This window comes from Bufo bufo, chromosome 2 (genome assembly GCF_905171765.1).
Source record: "Bufo bufo chromosome 2, aBufBuf1.1, whole genome shotgun sequence".
NCBI classification, from domain to species: domain Eukaryota; kingdom Metazoa; phylum Chordata; class Amphibia; order Anura; family Bufonidae; genus Bufo; species Bufo bufo.
This window is the reverse complement of record NC_053390.1, coordinates 329,583,237-329,609,099: the sequence shown is the minus strand read 5'-3', so window position 1 is coordinate 329,609,099 and position 25,863 is coordinate 329,583,237. Positions and strand designations below refer to the sequence as shown.

The 25,863-nt window shown below is 43.7% G+C and overlaps 1 protein-coding gene across 1 annotated transcript in view; it reads left to right on the top strand.

Moving 5' to 3' along the window:
- Positions 1–25,863, top strand: part of NTRK2 (neurotrophic receptor tyrosine kinase 2) — a 292,678-nt gene that overhangs the window by 209,461 nt on the left and 57,354 nt on the right. The window contains exon 14 of the mRNA XM_040417023.1: positions 21,667–21,797. Within this exon, the coding sequence (XP_040272957.1) occupies positions 21,667–21,797 (131 nt within the window). The remainder of the gene's footprint in view (positions 1–21,666; positions 21,798–25,863) is intronic.

Here is a 25,863-nt window from a genome sequence, read left to right as displayed (position 1 = left end):
ATCGTTTATCTCTGAATGGATGTTTTAATACGTCCATTCAGAGATGGCAGCTGCACGCTAATCGTGCAGCTGCCAAGTGGTGGGCCCGCTGTCAGTGACAGCAGGGCAACCCAGAGAGAAGGCAGGGACAGTTCCCAGGTGTCCCTGCCTTCTAGATTGCTGTATACATAGCGCTTAAGGAGCGTGCAGGAGCTGTTCGGTCTTCCACAGACCTCGATCAGCCCTGCACTGAGGCTGTGCAGTGCTGTTTAGTGCTGTACAGATTCTCTGGGGGGTGTATTTCCCCTGTAACTGGTGATACTATGTCAGCGCCAGTTATAGGAGAAATCAATAGTGAAAAAAAAAATGAAGTTAACCCCTTAACGACCCAGGACGAGAATGCTCGTCCTAAATCGCCGGCACTTAGCGCTATAAATATTGAGTTTTGTTTGGCTGTTAACCCTTGCTTTTGTTAGGTTTTGCTGGACTGTTTTTTTTTACACCATGTCCCATTTGAAGCCCCCCTGATGCAACCCTAGAGTAGAAACTCCATTAAAGTGACCCCATCTAAGAAACTACACCCCTCAAGGTATTCAAAACAGATTTTACAAACGTCGTTAACCCTTTAGGTGTTCCACAAGAGTTATTGGCAAATGGAGATGAAATTTCAGAATTGCAATTTTTTGGCAAATTTTCCATTTTAATCCATTTTTCCCAGTAACAAAGCAAGGGTTAACAGCCAAACAAAACTCAATATTTATGGCCCTGATTTTGTAGTTTACAGAAACACCCCATATGTAGTCGTAAACAGCTGTACGGGCACACAGCAGGGCGCAGAAGGAAAGGAATGCCATACGGTTTTTGGAAGGCAGATTTTGATAGACTGTTTTTTTTGACACCATGTCCCTTTTGAAGCCCCCCTGATGCACCCCTAGAGTAGAAACTCCAAAAAAGTGGCCCCATTTTAGAAACTACGGGATAGGGTGGCAGTATTGTTGGTACTAGTTTAGGGTACATATGATTTTTGGTTGCTCTATATTACACTTTTTGTGAGGCAAGATAACAAGAAATAGCTGTTTTGGCACCGTTTTTATTTTTTGTTATTTACAACATTCATCTGACAGGTTAGATCATGTGATATTTTTATAGACCAGGTTGTCTCGGATGCGGCGATACCTAATATGTATACTTTTTTTTTATTTATGTAAGTTTTACACAATGATTTCATTTTTGAAGCAAAAAAAATCATGTTTTAGTGTCTCAATAGTCTGAGAGCCATAATTTTTTCAGTTTTTGGGCGATTACCTTGGGTAGGGTATGATTTTTGCGGGATGAGATGACGGTTTTATTGGCACTATTTTAGGGTGCATATGACTTTTTGATCGCTTGCTATTACACTTTTTGTGATGTAAGGTGACAAAAATTTATTTTATTTTTTTACGGTGGTTATCTGAGAGGTTAGGTCATGCTTTATTTTTATAGAGCCGGTCGATACGAACGCGGCGATACCAAATATGTATACTTTTTTTTTATTTCTGTAAGTTTTACACAATAACAGCTTTTTTCAAACCAAAAAAATGATGTTTTAGTGTCTCCATATTCTGAGCCATAGTTTTTTTTTTTTTGGCCGATTGTCTCAGGTAGGGGCTCATTTTTTGCGGGATGAGGTGACGGTTAGATTGGTACTATTTTAGTGGGCAAACGCCTTTTTGATCGCTTGCTGTTGTACTTTTTGTGATGTAAGGTGACAAAAAAATGGTTTATTTAGCACAGTTTTTATTTTTTATTTTTTACGGTGTTCATCTGAGGGGTTAGGTCATGTGATATGTTTATAGAGCCGGTCGATACGGACGCGGCGATACCTAATATGTATACTTTTCCCCCCCCCTAGTTTTTACCAATTTTTATTTTACTTTATTTGGGGAAAATTACATTTTTGTTTATTTTTACTTGAAACTTTAATTTTTTTGGGGTGAAAACTTTCTTTTTTCAACTTTTTCTTTCACTTTCTTTTTTGTCCCACTTTGGGACTTGAACTTTGAGGGGTATATTCCTTTACAATGCATTCTAATACTTCTGTATTGGAATGCATTGGCTGTATGAGTAATACTGTGTGTATTACTCATACAGCTTCCGGCCTGTGTGATCCAGGGGGCTGGATCTCACAGGCTCTTCATCGGAAGGCAGCGCAATGCCTTCCTTAGACATCGCGCTGCCTTCCATGCCATCGGGTCCCCCCCACAGCCGCATGGGGACCCGATGGCACTGCCGCACAGCCACCGCAACCGCAGGTAAAGTCGCAAACCGCAGGTCTAAATTGACCCCCCCCCCCCCGGTGTTGTGACAGGATGCCCGCTGAATGATTTCAGCGGGCATCCTGTTCCGATTAACCCCCGCCGCGCCGCAATCGCGGTTTAAAACCAATGTTAAAAATGTATAAAATATACACAATAATTATATCACAAGATCCGATAAACACCATAAAAAAAGAATAAAAACTGTGTCAAAAAAAGCCATTTTTGTCACCTTACATCACACAAAGTGCAACACCAAGTGATAAAAAAGGCATATGTCCCACAAAATGGTACCAATCAAACTTTCACCTCATCCCGCAAAAAATGAGACTCTACCTAAGACAATCGGTCAAAAAATAAAAAAAGCTTATGGCTCTCAGACTATGGAGACATTTATCATTTTTTTTGTTTAAAAAATGCTATTTTTGTGTAAAACTTAAATAAATAAGAAAAAGTACACATATTAGGTATTGCCATGTCAGTAATGATCTTCTCTATAAAAATGTCACAAATAAAAACTGTGCTAAAACAACCAATTTTTGGTCACCTTGCCCTATAAAGTATAATTTATTAAAAAAAATCATAGAGTCAGGTCCATAAATATTGTGACATCGGCGCAATTCTAAAATTTTTGGCTCTATACACCACCACAATGGATTTGAAATGAAACGAACAAGATGTGCTTTAACTGCAGACTCTCAGCTTTAATTTGAGAATATTTACATCCAAATCAGGTGAACGGTGTAGAAATTACAATAGTTTGTATATGTGCCTCCCACTTCTTAAGGGACTAAAAGTAATGGGACAATCGGCTTCTCAGCTGTTCCATGGCCAGGTGTGTGTTATTCCCTCATTATCCAAATTACAATGAGCAGATAAAAGGTCCAGAGTTCATTTCAAGTGTGCTATTTGCATTTGGAATCTGTTGCTGTCAACTCTCAAGATGAGATCCAAAGAGCTGTCACTATCAGTGAAGCAAGCCATCATTAGGCGGAAAAAAACAAAACAAACCCATCAAAGAGATAGCAAAAACATTAGGCGTGGCCAAAACAACTGTTTGGAACATTCTTAAAAAGAAGGAATGCACTGGTGAGCTCAGAATCACCAAAAGACCTGGAAGACCATGGAAAACAACTGTGGTGGATGACCGAATAATTCTTTCCCTGGTGAAGAAAACACCCTTCACAACAGTTGGCCAGATCAAGAACACTCTCGAGAAGGTAGGTGTATGTGTGTCAAAGTCAACAATCAACAGAAGACTTCACCAGAGGGGATACAGAGGGTTCACCACAAGATGTAAACCATTGGTGAGCCTCAAAAACAGGAAGGCCAGATTAGAGTTTACCAAACGACATCTAAAAAAGCCTTCACAGTTATGGAACAACATCCTATGGACAGATGAGACCAAGATCAACTTGTACCAGAGTGATGGGAAGAGAAGAGTATGGAGAAGGAAAGGAACTGCTCATGATCCTAAGCATAACACCTCATCAGTGAAGCATGGTGGTGGTAGTATGGTGTTTGCATCTATGGCTGCCAATGGAACTGGTTCTCTTGTATTTATTGATGATGTGACTGCTGACAAAAGCAGCAGGATGAATTCTGAAGTGTTACAGGCAATATTATCTGCTCATATTCAGCCAAATGCTTCAGAACCCATTGGACGGCACTTCACAGTGCAGATGAACAATGACCCAAAGCATACTGCAAAAGCAACCAAAGAGTTTTTTTAAGGGAAGGAAGTGGAATGTTATGCAATGGCCAAGTCAATCACCTGACCTGAATCCGATTGAGCATGCATTTCACAAGTAGAGGCCTGGTAGAGCATCACCAGGGATGAAACCCAGTGTCTGGTGATGTCTATGCATTCCAGACTTCAGACTGTAATTGACTGCAAAGGATTTGCAACCAAGTATTAAAAAGTGAAAGTTTGATTTATGAATATTATGTCCCATTACTTTTAGTCACTTAACAAGTGGGAGGCACATATGCAAAATGTTGTAATTCCTACACCGTTCACCTGATTTGGATGTAAATACTCTCAAATTAAAGCTGGACTTGACTGTATGTACCCAAAAATGGTACCAATAAAAACGTCAACTCTTCCTGCAAAAAACGAGCCGTTGCACAAGATGAAAAATATATGGCGTTTAGAAAATGGAGACAAAAAACATAATTTTTTTTCAGACATGCTTTATTATTTAAAACTGAAGCAAAGAAACAAAGAAAGTAGACATATTTGATATCATTGCGTCCATAACAACCTGCTCTATAAAGATAGCACATGATCTACCCTGTCAGATGAATGTTGTAAAAAATAAAAACTGTATCAAAACAGCCATTTTTTGGTTACCTTGCCTCATAAAAAACGTAATATAGAGCAATTAAAAATCATATGTACCCCAAAATAGTACCAATAAAACTGTCACCTTATCCCCTAGTTTCCAAAATGGGGTCACTTTTTGGGAGTTTCTACTCTAGGGGTGCATCAGGGGGGCTTCCAATGGGACATGGCATCTAAAAATCAGTCCAGCAAAATCTGCCTTTCAAAAACCATATGGCACTCCTTTTCTTCTGCGCCCTGCCGTGTGCCCTTACATCAGTTTACTACCACATGTGGGGTGTTTATGTAAACCGCAGAATCTGGGTAATAAATATATTATTTTGTTTGGCTGTTAACTCTCGATGTGTTAAAGAAAAAAATGGATTAAAATGGAAAATCTGCCAAAAATTTGAAATTTAGAAATTTCATCTCCATTTTCCTTTAATTCTTGTGGAACACCTAAAGGGTTAACAAAGATTGTAAAATCAGTTTTGAGTAACTTGAGGGTGTAGTTTCTACAATGGGGTCATTTATAATATACTATATAAGCCACACAAAGTGACTTCAGATCTGAACTGGTCCTTAAAAAGTAGGTTTTGGAAATGTTCTTAAAAATTTTAAAAATTGCTTCTAATATTCTAAGCCTTTTAACATCCTAAAAAAATAAAATGACATTTACAAAATGATGTCAACATAAAGTAGACATATGGGGAATGTTAAGTAATAAATATTTTATGAGGTATCACTTTCTGTTTTAAAAGCAGAGAAATTGAAATGTTGAAAATTGCAAATTTTTCAACATTTTTGGTAAATTTGTGATTTTTTCATAAATAAAGGTAAAATATATTGACTCAAATTTACCATTAACATGAAGTACAATGTGTCACGAGAAAACATTCTCTGAATGACTGAATGCTTATAAAGTGACACGTGTCAGATTTGCAAAATTAGGCCTGGTCAGGAAGGGTGTAAATGGCCCATCTGGAAGTGGTTAATAAGGCCCATATGGTTTTGGTCCTCAATTAAAATTGCCAGAACATTGAAACCGAATGCACATATACTAAACCTTACTAACTTTATGGCATTTTAAGAGAGCCCTTTCATGTGTATACACTTATTGAAATGAAGTCTTAAAATAGCTGTAGAAAATATCTTGTAAAAATGACCAGTCAGAAAGAACGGAAAATTCTAGTTTTGTATAACATTCATTTTTTAATCCTCATCAGTGAGATCAATTTAGATTACAAAGATTTGTAGTTCATTGCAGCATTCTTTAGACAGACATTCAAGATACTTTTAGGAGTAGAACACAGAAACACTTCAAGATGTGGTCCACTTTTAACTCTTTACCACAAACCATGAAGATAGAGATTAGATTAGTTTCTTCTCTATGACCAGCAACACTGAACTCTCAGGCACATGGAATTTGAGAGTCATTTTAGATTAGCCACTTGGTCATTGTTGGTAATCGTCATTGAACTTCTAATAGTTATCTCATATGTAAATGTTAAATTTAGGGAAGCTATCAATTCTAAAGTGCATTACCAAATCATCTTCCTACTTATAGTGTTAGGACACAATTAAAGATCCTTTAAAATTCACCCAGACAATTTGTTCATTGCGATCAGCTCTGGGATTTAGACTTAACAACAGCGTAATTAGGTGTGCTGCTGTGGACTTCAATAGGAATCTAACCACTGTGAACTACAGTGAAACCACCATGGTGACAATTAAGTGAATTGCAGGTCAAAATCCCAAGGTATTGTTTGCAATGACTGATTATTTCTGCCTTAAGAAGTTGTATAGCTTTAAGAATAATGTTGATTCTACCAAATTTAAAGCAAGCCGTCCTCTTCAACTTTAGAAGACATACAATTATAGCTATGACTAAAGAGAACTCTGTCTTGCAAAATCAGTTAAATAATAGGCACAATAAGTATGAAACACAAAGACTTTTTACGACTCCAAATGAGTGAGAGGGGTGATACATTCATTTATTTAAGTAAAGACAGGCCCACATTGGCATCTAAATAAAAGTACATTTCAGGAAACCTCCCACTTTTAGGTAATGACCTACATATCAATAGGACTTCTATCCATTAACACTTGAATGACCAAATAAATCTGAAGGAAATAAAGTTTGTTCACAAATATGCACTTGTTAAAGCTAGTGGAACTAGTGACTACTTAAAATATAAGCCATTCCAAATACAACCTATGACCTAGGACTTTAGAGAATGTGCTTTCAAGCCCATATATGCATGCAGCCTGAAATAAAAAATCTTATTCCATCCCAATAGTATAGATAAGAAAAAAAAAAAGGCAACAAGGATTGAGAAGGCCACTACTGGATGACATGGGAAATAGTGGGCACAAGCCAAGTTTTGTAAGATGGTGTTAAGTATTTATTGTGAACACTGCAATGTATTTTAGCGTTGATTTAACCAGAATTAGGCAATATGTATTCCAAAATGTGGCTTCCAATCATTATGAAATACTTGGATTATCCAAAAAAGTGCACTCAGAGTTGCTGCTCTATGTCTACGGCAAGCAGAAAGACAGGAGATGGCACGCGCACTCGGAGTGTGCTTTCTCTTCATACAGCTGATCGGCGGTGGTGCCGAGTGTCGGACCTGTACCGATTTGATATTGATGACCTATCCTGAGGATAGGTCATCAATATTAACTGTCTGGAAAAACCCTTTAAACACAGCAGAGGACATGCCAGAAACACATTTATTCATTTCCAATCCACTACATGGCTGAACATGATTATTCTATGATGAAGAACCAAGGAGTTAGTTCAAAATTCATCTGGGATGTCCTGTGCTGTATTCAACTTAGTTTAAAAGGGGTCTGTTAGAACTTATGACCACACTAAACTGCTGACTGCACTGGGTAAGGGCTGGGGAGAGCAGTACAAATATAGTTGACATTTTGTAGAGCTTTTCTCTTCAGAAGTGACCACCCAGTGGTTGTGATGCAAGTTGCTGCCTGTTGGGGGTTTTACTGGTATATTGCAGAATTGAGTGCTTGACAAAAATTTTAGAAACTAAAGAGTGGACAGTTCTCTACTCTGTCATACATACTCAAACATTAAAGAACTCATATTTTGGTATTTAGCGATAATCACTTTTCTTTCACTATTATTAACTGATTACTTTAAAGTAGTTTGTTTTATTTTGAAGAACATATTTCTATGATAGGATGCATTAGATCAGGGATGCTCAACCTGCGACCCTCCAGGTGTTGTAAAATTACAACTCCCACCCTGCTGCAGGCTGATAGCAGTAGGCTGTCCAGGAATGCTGGGAGTTGTAGTTTTGCAACAGCTGGAGGGCCGCAGGTTGGGCATCCCTGCATTAGATAATACAGGGTGGGCCATTTATAAGGATACACCTTAATAAAATGGGAATGGTTGGTGATATTAACTTCCTGCTTGTGGCACATTAGTATATGTGAGGGGGGAAACTTTTCAAGATGGGTGGTGACCATGGCGGCCATTTTGAATCCAACTTTTGTTTTTTCTATAGGAAGAGGGTCATGTGACACATGAAACTTATTGGGAATTTCACAAGAAAAACAATGGTGTGCTTGGTTTTAACGTAACTTTATTCTTTCATGAGTTATTTACAAGTTTCTGACCACTTATAAAATGTGTTCAATGTGCTGCCCATTGTGTTGGATTGTCAATGCAACCCTTTTCTCCCACTCTTCACACACTGATAGCAACACCGCAGGAGAAATGCTAGCACAGGCTTCCAGTATCCGTAGTTTCAGGTGCTGCACATCTCGTATCTTCACAGCATAGACGATTGCCTTCAGATGAGATGTGCAGCACCTGCAATTTGTGGGGTTCGATTCGCTTATCTCTAATAATAACCTTTCATTATATCATCATAATTATAATTATTTTAGGTTTACTCTTCTTATAGAAATAGAAACAAAATGGGTTATGTACTTAACTACCATTTCATTCATGAAAATAAGGGGACAATGAAATATGCCATTCTCACTTCCATTTATTTTTATGCCATTTGTGATTTTTTTTTTCTTTCTTGCTTCCCAGAATCCCAGCCACAAGTTTCCTAATCTAAATAAGCATTTGTTTTTCTAAGTTTGATAGAGAGAATTAAGATCACAGCATCTGATGTGAGTGCTATTCTGAGAAGCACGATGAGTGATGAGGACATTTGGTAGATTGGCTTGTCATACTTGTTATCAAGCATTTAAATAATCATTAACAATGATCCTTAAATACATTAAGAATAATTCATTTAAATATTTCTAAATCTGTCTCGCCTGTCAAATGAACAACTTTTCTCTGAGCTCAGATTTTCATTTTCTATTTATACTGCCGCTTGGCTACATTCTGAACATTGCTGAAAGAGCTTGGCTTAGTTTTCTATATGGGGCAGGTCACATTTGCATGTCTATCCATATTAAGCCTCATTCACCCGTCCGTGCTCAAATCCGTGAGCAGGTGGTCAATGATGCATCTGTGAAGCTGTCCGTGAAGGATCCGTGTTGGGTCTGTGTGTCCGTTTTTTGCTGTCCGTGTGCCATCCGTGTTTCACTGACACTGCACAGCTGAAAAATAATTTTCAAAGCATCTCGTCTTAATGATCCGTGAAACACGGATGCAACACGGATGGTATCCGTGGTTTTCGCGGACCCATAGACTGTAATGGACGTGATGGATCCGTGGACACAGACAAAATAGAGCATGCATCAGTGCTAAAAACACAGACCCACAGACCGTGCTAAAACACTGATGTGTGAATACACACATTAAAATGAATGGGAACATGTGCTATCCTCTGGATAGATCATCAGCATCTGATCGGCGCGGGTCCGACACCCAGGACCTCTGTCGATCAGCTGTTTGAGAAGGCAGCGGCGCTGGCAGTAGTGCCGCGGCCTTCTCGCTGTTTACTGCTGGCCCAGTGACGTCATGACTAGTATCAACTAGCCTGGGTGCGGCTAAGCTCCATTCAAGTGAACAGAGCTTAGCTGTGCCCAGGCCATTGATACTAGTCGTGACGTCACTGGGCCTGCGGTAAACAGCGAGAAGGCCGCAGCACTACTGCCTTCTCAGACAGCTGATCGGCAGGGGTCCCGGGTGTCGGACCCCCGCCGATCAGATGCTGATGATCTATCCAGAGGATAGATCATCAGTTTAAAAAAACTGCAGAACCCCTTTAAATGGTACTGTTGATTATTTTCTTAAGACTTTTTTGGTCACTGAAATGCTTTATTTCTATGTGTTAGGATAAATGTGTGGAAAATATATCATATACTATGTGAGAATTAATGTGAATTAATACCACTGAATAGAATCAATGTATCTTAGGCTGGGTATACATCACGTTTCTTCCATCCTTTCAACATATACAAAAAACATATACATTAAATGGATGCCTCAGACTGATACCATACAGTGGCATCCATTCACCATAAAGTCCCATTGTGGCCGCGGCCACGGTCAGTAAGGTGACAGGAGGGGGCTAGACAGTGGCTGGGGTGTGCCTGGAGCCACGGGACGTGGGCCTGCCTAAAAGAGGGCCAGCCCTAGGGAGAGTAGGAAGAAAGGGGGGGGAAAGGGTGGGTGAAGTGCTGGTCGGCGGGCGCGGTGACGGTGAGTTGTGCGAGGGGGTTTAAGTAAGGGGACCTGGCCCCTCCCACAATAACAGGCTGCATGCAGCCTTAACTATTTGTGGCCGCGGCCACGGTCAGTAAGGTGACAGGAGGGGGCTAGACAGTGGCTGGGGTGTGCCTGGAGCCACGGGACGTGGGCCTGCCTAAAAGAGGGCCAAGAAGACACCGGGTAGGAGAAGTGCTGCTGTTTAATGCATGTGGAACAGGGTTACAAAACCAAGGAACGGAATACCTGCCGGGTTTCAGTCAGCGGATCCGGGATGTACCGGGAAAAACAGGCAGATCTCCACCTACCCATGTGACGGATGACGTGCGGAGGCGTCCCGTGCTTGGAAGCCGCTGAAGCCGCTCCGATGCGGAATGAATGTCCTGATATGGTTTTGGGGTCCACCCCCAACCCTGCGACCAGGGATCTGATGTGGGAGACAAACTGTGGCGTGGATAGGGGTTTCCCTTGGAATGGCAGCAACGGAGACTCTGGATCTGGAGATGGTGTGGAACCCAGGAGATGTTGGAGTACCACCACTGGACACCAGGCGTTCCCGGACTTGAAGAAACGGATCAGTATGGGAGGACCGGTTTGGGACGTCTTGGTGGAAGGCAGGCTTAATACCAGATGATCCTGGCTCCAGGATAGCTGCTTCTTTTTCAGGAAGATCGTCTTCAGGGAAGAAACTGAAAATTCTCCTGGACGAAGGAAGCCGTAGAATCTGAGGTACATGGCGGCCTTGATGACCAGACTAGTGGAATGGCCAAAAGGATTGCCATCTAGGGATGCAGACAGCTGCCTAAACAGCTCACCGGAGACCGGCCGACGGGACGGGTTATAGTCTTTACTGTTTTTCTCAATGCCCCTGAGCGTGGCCTTGACGGCTTGGGATGTGAATGCCGCACGTACTTCTGGGTTCTGAAGGGCTAAGAAATGCTGTGCCCCGGCCAGGTACAAACGGATGGTGCTGGGTGCCAGCTTGAGGTTGACATGGCAATGGGCCATGAAAGCCATGATGTACGCAATGAAGGACATATCCTGTTGGGGATGGTCCCTGGAAAACTTTTGGAAGTGGTTCCAACCTGTGCCGTAGTTGCGAGCCGTGTTGACCGAGAGGGATCGGTGCCTGAGGTCCTCGGCGGTTGCCAGCAGAGACCTCAGTCCAACATCAGGTCGCTGAAACCGGGAATCCGGGCCCTGGTCCGGTCTGCTTCTGGACATACCTGAAAGAAGGTGTGAAAATTGAACCTCGATAAGGCATCGGCCGCCGTGTTGCTGGCACCTGGAATATGGGAACATGAAAAATGAAAGTTATGGGTCATGGCCAGCCAGACCAGTTTGCGCAACAGGGACATGACCCTGGCCGACTTAGCTCGGCCTTTGGAGATGATGTCCACCAGGTCCTGACTGTCAGATATAAACAGGACGCTGGAATTCGCCCAGAGGTGACCCCAGACGGATGCGGCCGCCACGATGGGGTAACATTCCAGGAACGGTGATGAGCTGAGGGACTGAGGGTCGGAACTGACCTGAGGAGGCCATGGGCCAGCCAGCCACTGGGACCCGAAGATGGCCGCGAAACCCCGGGATGCTGCGGCATCAGCAAACACCCTGGTAGATGACTGGGACCATGAGGGGACGAACAGGCTGACCCCGTTCCAAGATAACAGAAAGCTGTCCCACATGCGCAAGTCTGCCATGGCAGCCCTGTCCAAGTGGACAATGCTGCTGGGTTCGGAGGCTGAGGGAAGGAGCGAGAGCAGCCGGGAAATGAAGGCCCTGCCCTGGGGCATGACCCTTAAGGCAAAGTTCAGCCGACCCAGGATGGACTGTAGCTCGACCTTGGTCACCTGGGAAAAGGTGATGGCTCTGGCCACGACTTCCCGTATCTGGGACAGCTTTGCCTCTGGAAGCCTGGCTTCCATTCTGTCTGAGTCCAGGACAATACCCAGGAAGGTGATGGAAGTGACCGGCCCCGCGGTCTTTCCCTGCGAGATTGGGATGGAAAGGGCGGCAAAAATCTCCAGGAGGGAGAGCAGCCCGGATGGCCGACATAGCGGAGGTTCTATGAGGAGGAAGTCGTCTAGGTAATGGATGACCGCTGGGGCACTGCCGTGGTGGATCAGGATCCAGTGCAGGGCCTGCGCCAACTGGTCGAATAACCACGGGCTGCTTTTAGAGCTGAAAGTCAACCTGTTGGCAAAATAGAACCTGCCCTCCCACCTGATACCATAGAACTGCCAAAGGTGAGGGGCGATGGGCAGCAGTTTGAAGGCGTCCGCTATGTCAGTTTTAGACAGCCAGGCGCCTTTCCCGGCGCTAAGAATGAGGGAAATGGCTTCGTCTATGGACGCATAGGTCATGGAAAATTCTTCGGAAGGAATGAGCGAATTGATGCTGGGGATGATGGAATCATGGGGGGCGGAGAGATCGTAAATCAAACGTTTTTTATTCGAATCTTTTTTGGACACGATGCCTATGGGGCTGATCCGCCAGCGAGAGAAAGGAACCTGGTTGAAGGGGCCCAGGAGGAACCCTTTCTCAACCTCCGAATTCAGGAGTTCCTGCACAGCGGTGGGATCTGACCTGGCTGACTGCAGATTGTCGCACTCCCAGTTGGAATGGGGTAGTGCCACCAACCCTGTGTCAAACCCGGAGCAGAGGCCAGTGATCAGGAAGTCCACGAACCCTGGCACCGGATGGTCCCGTAACAGGAGAGCCAGGAGGTCGATGTCGCAGTCGGCTAGTCATAGGCGCTTGTAAGCCTTCTTGGGACATGTGGACCTGGGGTGAGCCCTGAAGCAGATGGAGCAGATGTGCAGAGCCCTGCACCCGCTGAAGAGACAGGAACCAAAGTTGAAGTTATTGCAAACTTGGCTGTTGCCAAGGTAAACAATGGGTCTACCCAACTTATCGGTGGTGGAGGGACTGCGGGGGACCCCGGAGGGGCCTGGAATAGCCTTGTCTGGTTGGGCCGTGGCCGTTTGAGGACACCACTCAGTAGAGTGAAAAATCGACTGGCAGGTCGAACAAGCGGGGGCCCGGAGACCGGCGAAATGCTGGCAGAACAACTCCATGTCCAGCATGGCCCAGTTGACGGAGAACTGAAACTGGGCAAGCGCGGCGGCGGCCTTGGCTGAAAAGGAGCGGTGGTAGTCATAGAAAGCCGTGCCGCCGTACTTGTGCCCCAGTCCAGTGACCCTGTGTAGATACGTGTCCAGCTCCTCCCGGCGGGCCGGAAAAGCGGAGCAGAGCACGTCTCTAAACAGGCCAAAGGCCAAAACAAACTCGACGACAGAGAGCTTGCGGTTGAGACGTCCATCCTTGGCCCGAAGGACCACCGAGACCTCCCCGCAGTCAAAAGTCTTATTGTCTGCGGCATCGTGGGACGCAATCAGGATGGACGCGAGATTCACGTCCTTGCCCGCCAAGATGTCCCTCCTGATGTGGTCCGGCACCAAGTGCGCAGGAGCCACCACCGGAGCAGCCAGGGACGTACCTGGAGCCTGGGAAGACGCCGGTGTTCTGGACTCCAAGTCCACCACCCTGGTCCTGATGTCGGCAACGGACGAGATGAGCGAATCCAAGGAGGCCTGCAACAGCACCAGGGACTGCTGGATGGCTGGGGGTGGATCTCCCCTTTCAGGAGCGCTGGGCTCGGTCATCAATAGACGGTATAACTCGGCCTTCCTGGCTGACGCTGGGTGTCTGATGCCTCTCTTGGCCAGTTCCGCCACGAGCCTCGGCACAGTCCATCTTCGGAGGGCAACTGAGCCGCCTTGGCTGGAGACCGACGTACCCGGGAGGGACAATGTGTCGTCGACGTCAGAGACCTGTGACATGTTTTCAACAATAGCAGAGACCTTGCAACACCTGGAATTAGAGACAACAATATGGCCGCTGGAGAGGTCATGGGGACGTGCACCCCGACTATGAAGGTCGCGGATGAACGTGTAAGAGGACGTACCTGAGAGCGTGGAATCAAGACCCTTGTCTTACCGTCAGAGGATGGACGGGAACGAACCGGCTGGCCCTGAGGACTGGAAAAGTTAGGAGTGACGTGAGAAAATTGCCGCGCGGGACTGGAAACCATCGCGGGTGCGCGCGGACACAGCGTAGTGTCGTCTAGTGTGGAGACAGGGAGACGTGGATAAAACATGGACCAGGAAGAAGGGCACCAGGAGGCGGAGACTAGGGACTGCGGTAAGAAGGGGCCTGGGAGAACCGAGACGCGTAGCGATGCGTGGTCCGAATGCACCGGCTGCCTACCGGGAAGGTGGCTGCACCTGAGGCTGACGAGCCCAGGACCGACCCCGACGCTACCAGCCACCGTGGATGGAGAAGACACCTGAGCGCCTCAGGGCCCCAGGCAGGGAAGACACCTGAACGTCTGGCCTGAGACGGACAGAGGAGACACCTGCGCTCTTCAGGGTGCTGGGACAGAGAAGACACCTGAACGCCTCAGGCAAGGATGGACAGAGAAGACACCTGACCGCCTCAGGCAAGGATGGACAGAGAAGACACCTGAACGCTTCAGGGTACCTGGACAGAGAAGACACCTGAACGCCTTAGGCAAAGATGGACAGAGAAGACCCATGAACGCTTCAGGGTACCTGGACAGAGAAGACACCTGAACGCCTCAGGCAAAGATGGACAGAGAGGACCCCTGAACGCTTCAGGGAACCTGGAAAGAGAAGACACCTGAACACCTCAGGCCGAGATGGACAGAGAAAACCCTGAACGCTTCAGGGTACCTGGAAAGAGAAGACACCTGAACGCCTCAGGCCATGATGGACAGAGAAAATACCTGAACGCTTCAGGGTACCTGGGCAGAGAAGACACCAGAACGCCTCAGGCTAAGCGGACAGAGGAGATACCTGACCGTCTCGGTTGAGAGCGAGAAAAACATCCCAGCGTGCCTCCTGGGAGGCAACCCGGGATGTCGGGAAGAGGAACTGCCAGCAGCAGCCCAAGATTACCTACCTGAACCCTCAAGTATGAGTTTTCCCGCGAACGGCCGACAGCGATTTTCTGCAGGACCTAACCTGACGTCAGGAAAGTCGAGATAAGGTACGACGGGGACCACGAACGCTACTGGCACCTGGGAAAGGAACACACATGTGAACATAGGGAGCAACAAGGCCGGAGCCCCCCAAGGGCCCCGCTGGAAGGCCGTGGGTGCTTACCGGAAGTGACGTGCGTCACAGGAAGTGCTGGTCGGCGGGCGCGGTGACGGTGAGTTGTGCGAGGGGGTTTAAGTAAGGGGACCTGGCCCCTCCCACAATAACAGGCTGCATGCAGCCTTAACTATTTGTAAAAAAAAAAGTATACTGTGCAGGATACAAGAATGTGGTCTGCTTCATTTTTGTATACTTATTTTTGTAACGCATACGTCAAATGGAGGCATAACACATTATGAGAACCCACCCTAAATCATACTTATCAACTTTTGATGCTTGACTTTTGGAAGATGGGACGGTGCATTACACAAAGCTTGCTGCCAACATTTTTTCAGACATTGGCACACTCCTTTATCATATTACTCCCCTGATTCTATAAACCATGTCCCCTTTCATATAGAGTGCACCTCCTTCCCTACCTAATGTAATTTGAGTTTTGGAGCTGCATTTCATGACACAGAATACCAGCACCCCATACAGGGAAAATACATGAGGGGAGTGGCGTACATAGAGAAGTAAGGGCCCCATAGCAAGGATCAAACCAGGTCTCCCACACAGGACAGAAGGGTTTCCGCCTAAACCCCTTTCAATGACCCTTAGGCCATTTTTTCCACTGCCTCATTTGCCAAAAGTTGTTTCTTTAGAGGGTAGAGTCCTTACCAAGTTTTCACACCCATTAGAAGAGGGGATGACCTCTTTTATCCTGGCCCCCATAGCAGTCGCATGGTAGTTACGCCCTTGCATGAGGGGCTCCTTTGAAGGAGAAAGCAGCTCTACAATCATCGCCCAGGAGATTGGCCAGCTATTACAGAACTCCGGGAGGCCTCTCCATTTTTTGGAAGCCTCCTGGATGTTCTTGGAGAGTTGGCAAGTATGATCTTAATCACAATGGTTACTCATGAATATTAAGAATATATTTAGAATATAAAAGGGTATGTTTACACAACAGAATTTTCACATGGATTTTGATATGTACTTCTAAAGAAATCTGCCTGCCACTGGTTTCAATGAGAAGCCAAATGTGCCTCAGTAATCAAAGTCAGCCTTGTATTGTACTGCAAATACATGTCCACTGTGTGAACATAGCCTAATTTAACAGTACTTTCTACAAACTGAAGGCGGATTGGCCTAAAATGGCCTGAAATTATTGGTCGAAGCAGCCTTTAGACTTTAGATTCAGCAACAGGCAACCCTCTCAGAGTCCTCCCTTCAGAATGTTAGAACTAAAGGTTGATGAAGATCTATGGGGGCGATTAATGAAACTGTGTTAAAGAAACATGGTCTTTTATGTCTTATAGTGCTCTTGAAAAATAAAAGCTGTGCTGTGATTGGCTGTCGTAGTCAATAGACAGTTTTTTTTTTAGATAGTATCAAACACACTGATAATTATAAAATTTCATCCTATATGTTAATACTAGAACCGTGGTGTCCACCAAATATGTACTCAAAATGAGGCCCATTCCCAATGAAACTGAGGAAGCCATTACCCAATGCCTGCATGCACATTCGTGTAAAGTCTAGTCGTAACTGGAGGATATTTTTTCTGCATGAGTTATACAGTGGAAAATGTTAAAACTTGAACGGACAAAGAAGGTAATGTATTTGAGTTAGATCCAAGAGGCTGCCAAAGTTGTACCTACTCATAGATATCTATATATATGTATCTTTTTTATATATATATATATATATATATATATATATATATATATATATATATAGGGATAGTAGCCTCTGAGTCGCAACCAAATAAAACATTTTCCATCCATTTTTCTTTGGTCAGTCGCCATTAACCCCTTAAGGACCCTGCCACATTTCACCTTAAGGACCAGGCCATTTTTTTTGCAAATCTGACATGTGTCACTTTATGATGCTTTAAAATGCTTTTACTTACCCACGCCATTCTTAAATTCTTTTCTCGTCACATATTGTACTTCATGACAGTGGTAAAATTGAGTTAAAAAATTTCATTTTTATTTATAAACAAATACCAAATTTACCAAAAATGTAGACAAAAATTAGCAAATTTAAAAATTTCAAAAAAATAGTAATACCTCCAAAAATAGTTATTACTTTACATTCCCCATATGTCTACTTCATGTTTGGATCATTTTGCGAATGACATTTTAATTTTTGGCTTAGAAGTTTAGAAGCAAATCTAAGCAAAAAACCCACTTTTTAAGGACCAGTTCAGGTCTGAAGTTACTTTGTGAGGCTTACATATTAGAAACTACCAAAAAAAATTACCCCGTTTTAGAAACTTTACCCCTCAAGGTATTAAAAACTTATTTTACAAACATTGTTAAGGTGTTCCACAAGAATTAATGGAAAATGGAGATGTAATTTCAGAATTTCACTTTTTTGCCAGATTTTCCATTTTAATAATTTTTTCCCGCTAACAAATCAAGGATTAACAACCAAACTAAACTCAATATTTATTGCCCGGATTCTGTAGTTTACAGAAACACCTCATATGTGGTCGTAAACTGCTGTACGGGCACACGGCAGGGCGCAGAAGGGAAGGAACGCCATATGGTTTTTGAAAAGCAGATTTTGCTAGACTGGCTTTTTGACACCATGTCCCATTTAAAGCCCCCCTGATGCACGCCTAGAGTAGAAACTCCAAAAGAGTGACCCATTTTGGAAACTACAGGATAAGGTGGCAGTTTTGTTGGTACTATTTTAGGGTACATATGAGGCAAGGAAACAAAAAATAGCTGTTTTGGCACCGTTTTTATTTTTTGTTATTTACAACCTTCATCTGACAGGTTAGATCATGTGCTATTTTTATAGAGCAGGTTGTTACGGACGCAACAATACCAAATATGGCTACTTTTTTTGTTTGTTTGTTTCAGTTTTACATAATAAAGCATTTAAAAAAAAAAAAGTTTTTCTGTCTCCAAATTCTGAAAGCCATATTTTTGGTATTTTTTGGGAGACTTTCTTATGTAGGGGCTCATTTTTTTCGGTATAAGATGATGGTTTGATTGGTACTATTTAGGGTGCATATGGCTTTTTTGACACACTTTTTTTTTTTTTTTACGGTATTCACCTGAGGGGTTAGGTCATGTGATATTTTTATACAGCAGGTTCTTACAGATGCGCCGATACCTAATATGTCTCCTTTTTTTATTTATTTAAGTCTTACACAATAATATCATTTTTGAAACAAAAAAAATCATTTTAGTGTCTTCATAGTCTGAGAGTCATAGTTTTTTTTATTTTCTAGGCGATTGTCTTAGGTAGGGTATCATTTTTGCGGGATGAGATGACAGTTAGATTTGTACTATTTTGGGGTGCATATGACTTTTTGATCGCTTGCTATTACGCTTTTTGTGATATAAGGTGAAAAAAAATGGCTTTTTTGACACCATTTAAAAAAAAAAAATTACAGTATTCTGAAAGCCGTATTTTTTGGGCGACTTTCTTATGTTTTACACAATAACAGCATTTTTGAAAAAAAATATGATGTTTTAGTGTCTCCATATTTTGAGAGCCATATTATTTTTTTTTGGGCGATTGTCTTAAGTATGGTTTTATTTTTTGCGGGATTGGGTGATGGTTAGATTGGTACTATTTTGGGGGGCATACGCCTTTTTGATCGCTTGGTGTTTCACTTTTAGTGATGTAAGGTGACAATTTTTTTTTTTTTTAACACAGTTTTTATTTACATTTTTTGACGGTACTCACATGAGTGGTTAGGTCATGTGATATTTTTATAGAGCCGGTTGTTACGGACGTGGCAATACCTAATATGTCTACTTTTTTATTTATTTAAGTTTTACACAATAATATCATTTTTGAAACAAAAAAAAAATCATGTTTTAGTGTCTCCATATTCTGAGAGCCATATATTTTTTTTAATGTTTTGGGTGATTGTCTTAGGTGGGGTATAAATTTTGCGGGATGAGATGACGATTTGATTGGCACTATTTTGGGTTGCATATGACTTTTTGATCGTTTGCTATTACACTTTTTGTGATGTAAGGTGCCAAAAAATGGCTTTTGACACGTTTTTTTTTTATTTTTTTAACGGTGTTTACCTGAGGGGTTAGGTCATGTAATGTTTTCATAGATCAGGTCGTTACGGACGTGGCAATACCTAATATGTATACTTTTTTTATTTATTTAAGTTTTACACAATAATATTTTTTAAACAAAAAGAAAATCATGTTTTAGTGTCTCCATAGTCTGAGAGCCATAGTTTTTTTCTTTTTTGGGTGATTGTCTTAGGTAGTATCTAATTTTTTGTGGGATGACGTGACGGTTAGATTTGTGCTATTTTGGGTTCATATGACTTTTTGATCGCTTGCTATTACACTTTTTGTGATGTAAGGTGACAAAAAAATGGCTTTTTTGACACCGTTTTTATTTTTATTTTTTTACGGTGTTCACCTAAGGGGTTAGGTCATGTGATATTTTTATATAGCATGTTGTTACGGACGCGGCGATACCTAATATGTATCCTTTTTATTATTTACTTAAGTTTTACACAATAAGCATTTTTTAAACAAAAAAAAATATGTTTTAGTGTCTCCATATTCTGAGAGCCATAGTTTTTTTTTATTTTTGGGGCGATTGTCTTAGGTAGGGGCTCATGTGTTGCGGAATGAGGTGACAGTTAGATTGGTACTATTTTGGGGGGCATATGCCTTTTTGATCACTTGGTGTTGCACTTTTAGTGATGTAAGGTGACAAAATGTTTTTTTTTAAGCACAGTTTTTATTTCATTTTTTTGACAGGGTTCATCTGAGGGATTAGGTGATGTGATATTTTTATAGAGCCGGTCGATACGGACGTGGCAATACCTAATAGGAGATACCTAAAGGATGCTATTTTCTTTACTTGAAACTTTAATTTTTTTGTAAAACTTTTTTTTTTTACTATTTTTTTCACTTTATTTTTTGTCCCACTCTGGGACTTCAACTTTTGGGGGTCTGATCCCCTTTACAATGAATCACAATACTTGTGTATTGTAAAGCATTGGCTGTAAGTGTTTTACTGAATGTAATACACTTTAGCCTGCTTGCCTGTGAGATCCAGGGGCATGGATCTCACAGGCTCTCCCGGAAGGCAGCCACGATGCCATAGGAAGGCATAGGGCTGCCTTCCCTGCCATCGGGTCCCCGTCACAGCAGCACGGCGACCCCATGACCACTACGCACATGTCTGAAGCCTGCACGTGCCGCGGTCAGCGCTGACCGCAGCTATGCAGGGGTTAATATGACGACATCTGTGATTTCACCGATGCCGGCGCATGCAGCAGGCATCCAGCTATCAGTGACTGCCAGACCCCTGCTGCTGATCAGGTGGGCGCATCTCCTTCCCCCGCTCGATCACCGTGGCGTACATGTACGGCGATGGTAAGTCACGGACATCTGCGCCGTACATGTACGGTGTGGGTCCTAAAGGGGTTCAGATATACGTTCATGTGCAAGATGTAACCCAATCAAAATACCTTTTCTCAAAGATACGGTTGGACATTAACCTCCCATCGTTTAGTTTCTGCAATAAAACAACTATTAAAGTGATATAGTCTATATCAGGGATGTCCAACCTGAGGCTCTCCAGCTGTTACAAAACTACAAATCCCAGCATGAACACACTGCCTACAGCTTTCAGCCTACAGCAGGGCATGGTCGGAGTTGCAGTTGGAGAGCCACCGGTTGGCCATCCCTGGTCTATATCTTGTCCGGTTTGGTCTCTACATGGAATGTTAACTATGTCCTTTATGTCTTGAATTAACAAGGAAGATATGGACATATGGAATGTGACCTATAACAATTAAATCTTTACAGAACATGGCAGATAACGCCCACAGTATACCGGCCCCGCGATCCTTTTTAAAGAGCGGGAAAGGAACCGCTCTTTTACACCAACCACTCTTGGCGGTCTTTTGACCCCCTCTTTACCACAATTGGTGTTACTTCATCTGTACCTCTACCCTCCAGCGGCACAGTGCCTGACGAAGGCTGAATTATCGGCCGAAAACGTTCGCAATAAGAAAAAGAAAGCCGCTTTTCACGTTTTCTGAAAATAAAAATATTGCTTACCTTCACAAATACCTTTGCTGTGATTTTACTACACAAGATAACGCCAATAATAGCCACTTGGAGTCCAGTATATAAAATATATGAGCATTATCCTCTATACATATGTAAATAATAATGTCTAAAATGTTCTCATAGTGTCTAAGAGCAGTGTAGTTATGTCTATATACTAACTGTACTGTTTTTATCATTACAGTTGTCCAACATATAAAGAGACATAACATCGTCTTGAAGAGAGAACTGGGAGAAGGTGCATTTGGCAAAGTGTTTCTTGCAGAATGCTATAACTTGTACCCTGAACAGGATAAGATACTTGTTGCAGTAAAGGTAATATATTACCAGTTAATATCTTGCTCCCATTTGTATGTATGCATTAAGTACTGGAACAAAGAAGTAGTATTGATCGCAAATATTCTAATCGCGAATATCAACACCTCCCTTCTTGCTTGTGGGCCAATGAGAAGGCTGCAATATCGTTGTCTGAGCTTAGCAACATCCTTAGCAACCAATAGGAAAGTTGCCTACCCCTTACTATATAAGAACCTCCCCAGCAGCCATTTTCTGCTAAGAGAGAGCAGTGTCATTGCTGTGCTCTGTGCTTTCAACTGGATCCTATTCCATATCCCAGTGGTGCCCTACCATTTTTCGTCTGAGGGCCGCACTAGACATGGTATAATTTTCACGGGCCGGACCCAGGTAGCTTTGCCAGGAATAAATGCAAACACTGTGAGGGGGCACGTGCGAGCATTACTATTGTGAAGGGGCAACTATCTGGGTATTTTTTCTGTGATGGGGCACATCTGGGCATTTTTACTGTAAAGCGGGTTCATCTGGGCATTTTTACTGTGAAGGGGCACATGTGAGCATTACCCCTGTGAAGGGGGCACATCTGGGCATTACCCCTGTGAAGGGGGCATATCTGGGCATTACCACTGTGAAGGGGGCACGTCTGGGCATTACCCCTGTGAAGGGGGCACATCTGGGCATTACCACTGTGAAGTCGCACATCTGGGCATTACCCCTGTGAAGGTGGCACATCTGGGCATTACCCCTGTGAAGGGGGCACATCTGGGCATTACCACTGTGAATGGGGCACATCTGGGCATTACCTCTGTGAAGGGGGTACATCTGGGCATTACCACTGTGAAGGGGGCACATCTGGGCATTACCCCTGTGACGGCAGCACATCTGGGCATTACCCCTGTGAAGGGGCACATCTGAGCATTACCCCTGTGAAGGGGCACATCTTGGCATAACCCCTGTGAAGGGGGCACATCTGGGCATTACCCCTGTGAAGAGGGCACATCTTGGCATTACCCCTATGAAGGGGGCACATCTGGGCACTACCACTGTGAAGGGAGCACATCTGGGCATTACCACTGTGAAGGGGGCATATCTGGCATTACCCCTGTGAAGGGGCACTTCTGGCCATTACCCCTGTGAAGGGGGCACATCTGGGCATTACCCCTGTGAAGGGGGCACATCTGGGCATTACCACTGTGAAGGGGGCACATCTGGGCATTACCACTGTGAAGGGGCACATCTGGGCATTACCCCTGTGAAGAGGGCACATCTGGGCATTACCTCTGTGAAGGGGGCACATCTGGGCATTACCCCTGTGAAGAGGGCACATCTGGACATCACCACTGTGAAGGGGCACATCCAGTACTTCCGCTATTTTTGTTTTTCTGCTCAGGTAACTGAGCAGAACAACATAAATAAATAGCGGTAGTATGAACGGGGCCAAAGAAGGGAGTATTTATGTGGGGGACCATTACTGATCTGAATAACAGCAGACAATTATAGCCAAGTGATAATGTCCAGTGCAATATGGCGGATCTTCCCTGTACTTTATCACGTGGCACTCCACACTGCACCACACGCATCACACACTGCACCACATGCATCACACACTGCACCACATGCATCACACACACTGCACTATACACATCAGTGCGATGTTTGTGGCGCAGTGTGTGTGATTAAGGTCATGATCAGGAGAATGGAGTGGCATGAGTAAAATGTAAGGTTTATGGATGCTGTTAGATTTTATGAAGCCATAACACAGAATGTTGTTGGAGAGGGAATGTGTTACTTAGGTCTATTATAGGGTTATTAATATAATATAAAAGGAGCCAGGATTAAATCAAACCTTTAACCATTATTGAGATGGGGCTGATCTTTTCTGGACCAGTGCTGCTATTGCTTCTCTTCCAACTAATTTGAATTGCACAAACTGTTTCTGAACAAACTTGGATGCTGCGGTGGATGGAAGGAGACACGGTTTCCTGGTAACTTGGACGTCAACAGCTACTCTGCTTGCTTCCAGGATCTTATTTCAGCCTGGGGTGGCATTATCTTCCTTTTTCAGGTCACAGCTTGTTTTGTTGAGCACCAACTTGGGCCACAGTTGCCAGGGTCCTTGCGCATCGCGCCCGTCACTCCTTGCTGCAGTCATCCCCGGGAGCCGGCCCCTCCTCCCTCCAGCTCCCGCCGGCTTCCCCTCCTATAGGACATGTATCTCTCTAGCACCCGCCCAAAATAACCAATAACAAAGCTTCTTGCTGTGAGGAGCTTTGCTATTGGTTATTTCAAGCACAGGCAGCATTGCTGCGCTGCCCGTGCCATTCACAGCGCTCACTGCGCCTTAGACTTTTTACAGGGAGTAAAATTGCTACCTCTGCTGCACGGGCCACATGACACAGCTTCGTGGGCCGGATGTGGCCCGCTGGCAGTAGGATGGGCATCACTGCCTTATCAAATTACATTAGATAGTTAGTTAGCTCATATATATATAATACAGATAGTTAGTGGGAGATAGTCAGTGTATCCAAATAACTAAGGCTACTTTCACATCTGCGCTTTCCCTTTCCGCCATTGAGATCCGTCATAGGATCTCAATAGTGGGGAAAACGCTTCAGTTTTGTCTCTATTCATTGTCAATAGGGACAAAACTGAACTGAAGGGAACGGATTGCACCAGAATGCATTCTGTTCCATTTCAATCATTCCCATGACGGACACAAAAGTGCTGCAAGCAGCGTTTTAGAGTGCGTCCTGGGATGCAGAGCAAGACAGATCCGTCATGACTCACCATGTAAGTCAAAGGAGATGGATCCGTTTTCTCTGACACAAAAGAAAACGTATCCCTTCCCCATTGACTTGCAATGATTTTAGAGAAAGATCCGTCATGGCAAGTGATGAGCGGCAGGGGCAATATTCGAATTTGCGATATTTCGCGAATATTTTGTAGAATATTCGTCATATATTTTCTTGATTGCGAAAATCGGCAATGTAATATTCGTGTAATGCGCGCGCAATACAGGTGTGGGTCACTTTTGCTACATTTTCCAAGCTGCTAGAAGCTTCTTGAGACTGGTGAAAATGTTTGGCATGGCTTTATATGCAGATAGAGTGCTCCAATATATTCGCGATTGCACTAATCGGCACTAATGATAAAAATATTTTGGCGCATATGTGAAACTTCATATTACTGATTGGTGCACTAAGTATTATTGTGAACTTGTGACATCACAGCACTATGTCTGTAGCATGTATGTATGGACAGCAGAATTTATTACCAGGGCGTTGGGGGGGCAAACTAGGCAATTGCTCCGGGCCCTCATCGTCTAAGGGGCCCCCTGCTTCAGTGCTGCTGTTCAGCTGAACGTCCGTGGAAGAAAACGGGCGGACAGCTGAACAGCTGCACTTTACAATTCAGTGTAAGGCCCCCTTCCTGTACACAAGTCATTACCATAGTGCTGCTCTGCAAACTGACAGCTCCGGACACCAGCAACACTCTTCTACTGGAGCTGTAGGACCTGCCATGATGTCACGTGCATGAGGCGGAGCTCAGCGTAGAAGAGGGGGGTGAAGGCCCTGCGATGACCTCACCATCATGTGACCAGAACAGGAGGAGGAGCTAATCAGTGCAGTAAAGTAATGAAGAAGAAGACCAGTGATGCATGGGAAGAAGTGAAGGATTCAATGTAAGTGCTGGGAGTTGTAGTCCTCTTCTCTTATACCTCCTGTTATATAATATCAGAGTACATTACAAGATGAGGTATGAGGAGAGGACAAAAACTCCCAGCATGTCCAGCTTGTTATGTAATATCAGAGTCCATTACAAGAGGAGGCATAACAGGAGAGGACTACAACTCTGAGCATGTCCAGGCCATTATTATGTAATATCAGGGTACATTACAACACCCTGGATATGCTGGGAGTTGTAGTCCTCTCCTCTTATATCTCCTTTTATAATGTATTCTGATATTACATAATAACGGCTTGGACATGCTCAGAGTTGTAATCCCATGCTCTTATACAGTATGTCCCCTTGTAATGTGCTCTGATATTAAATAATAATGGCTTAGACATGTTGGGAGTCATGGTCC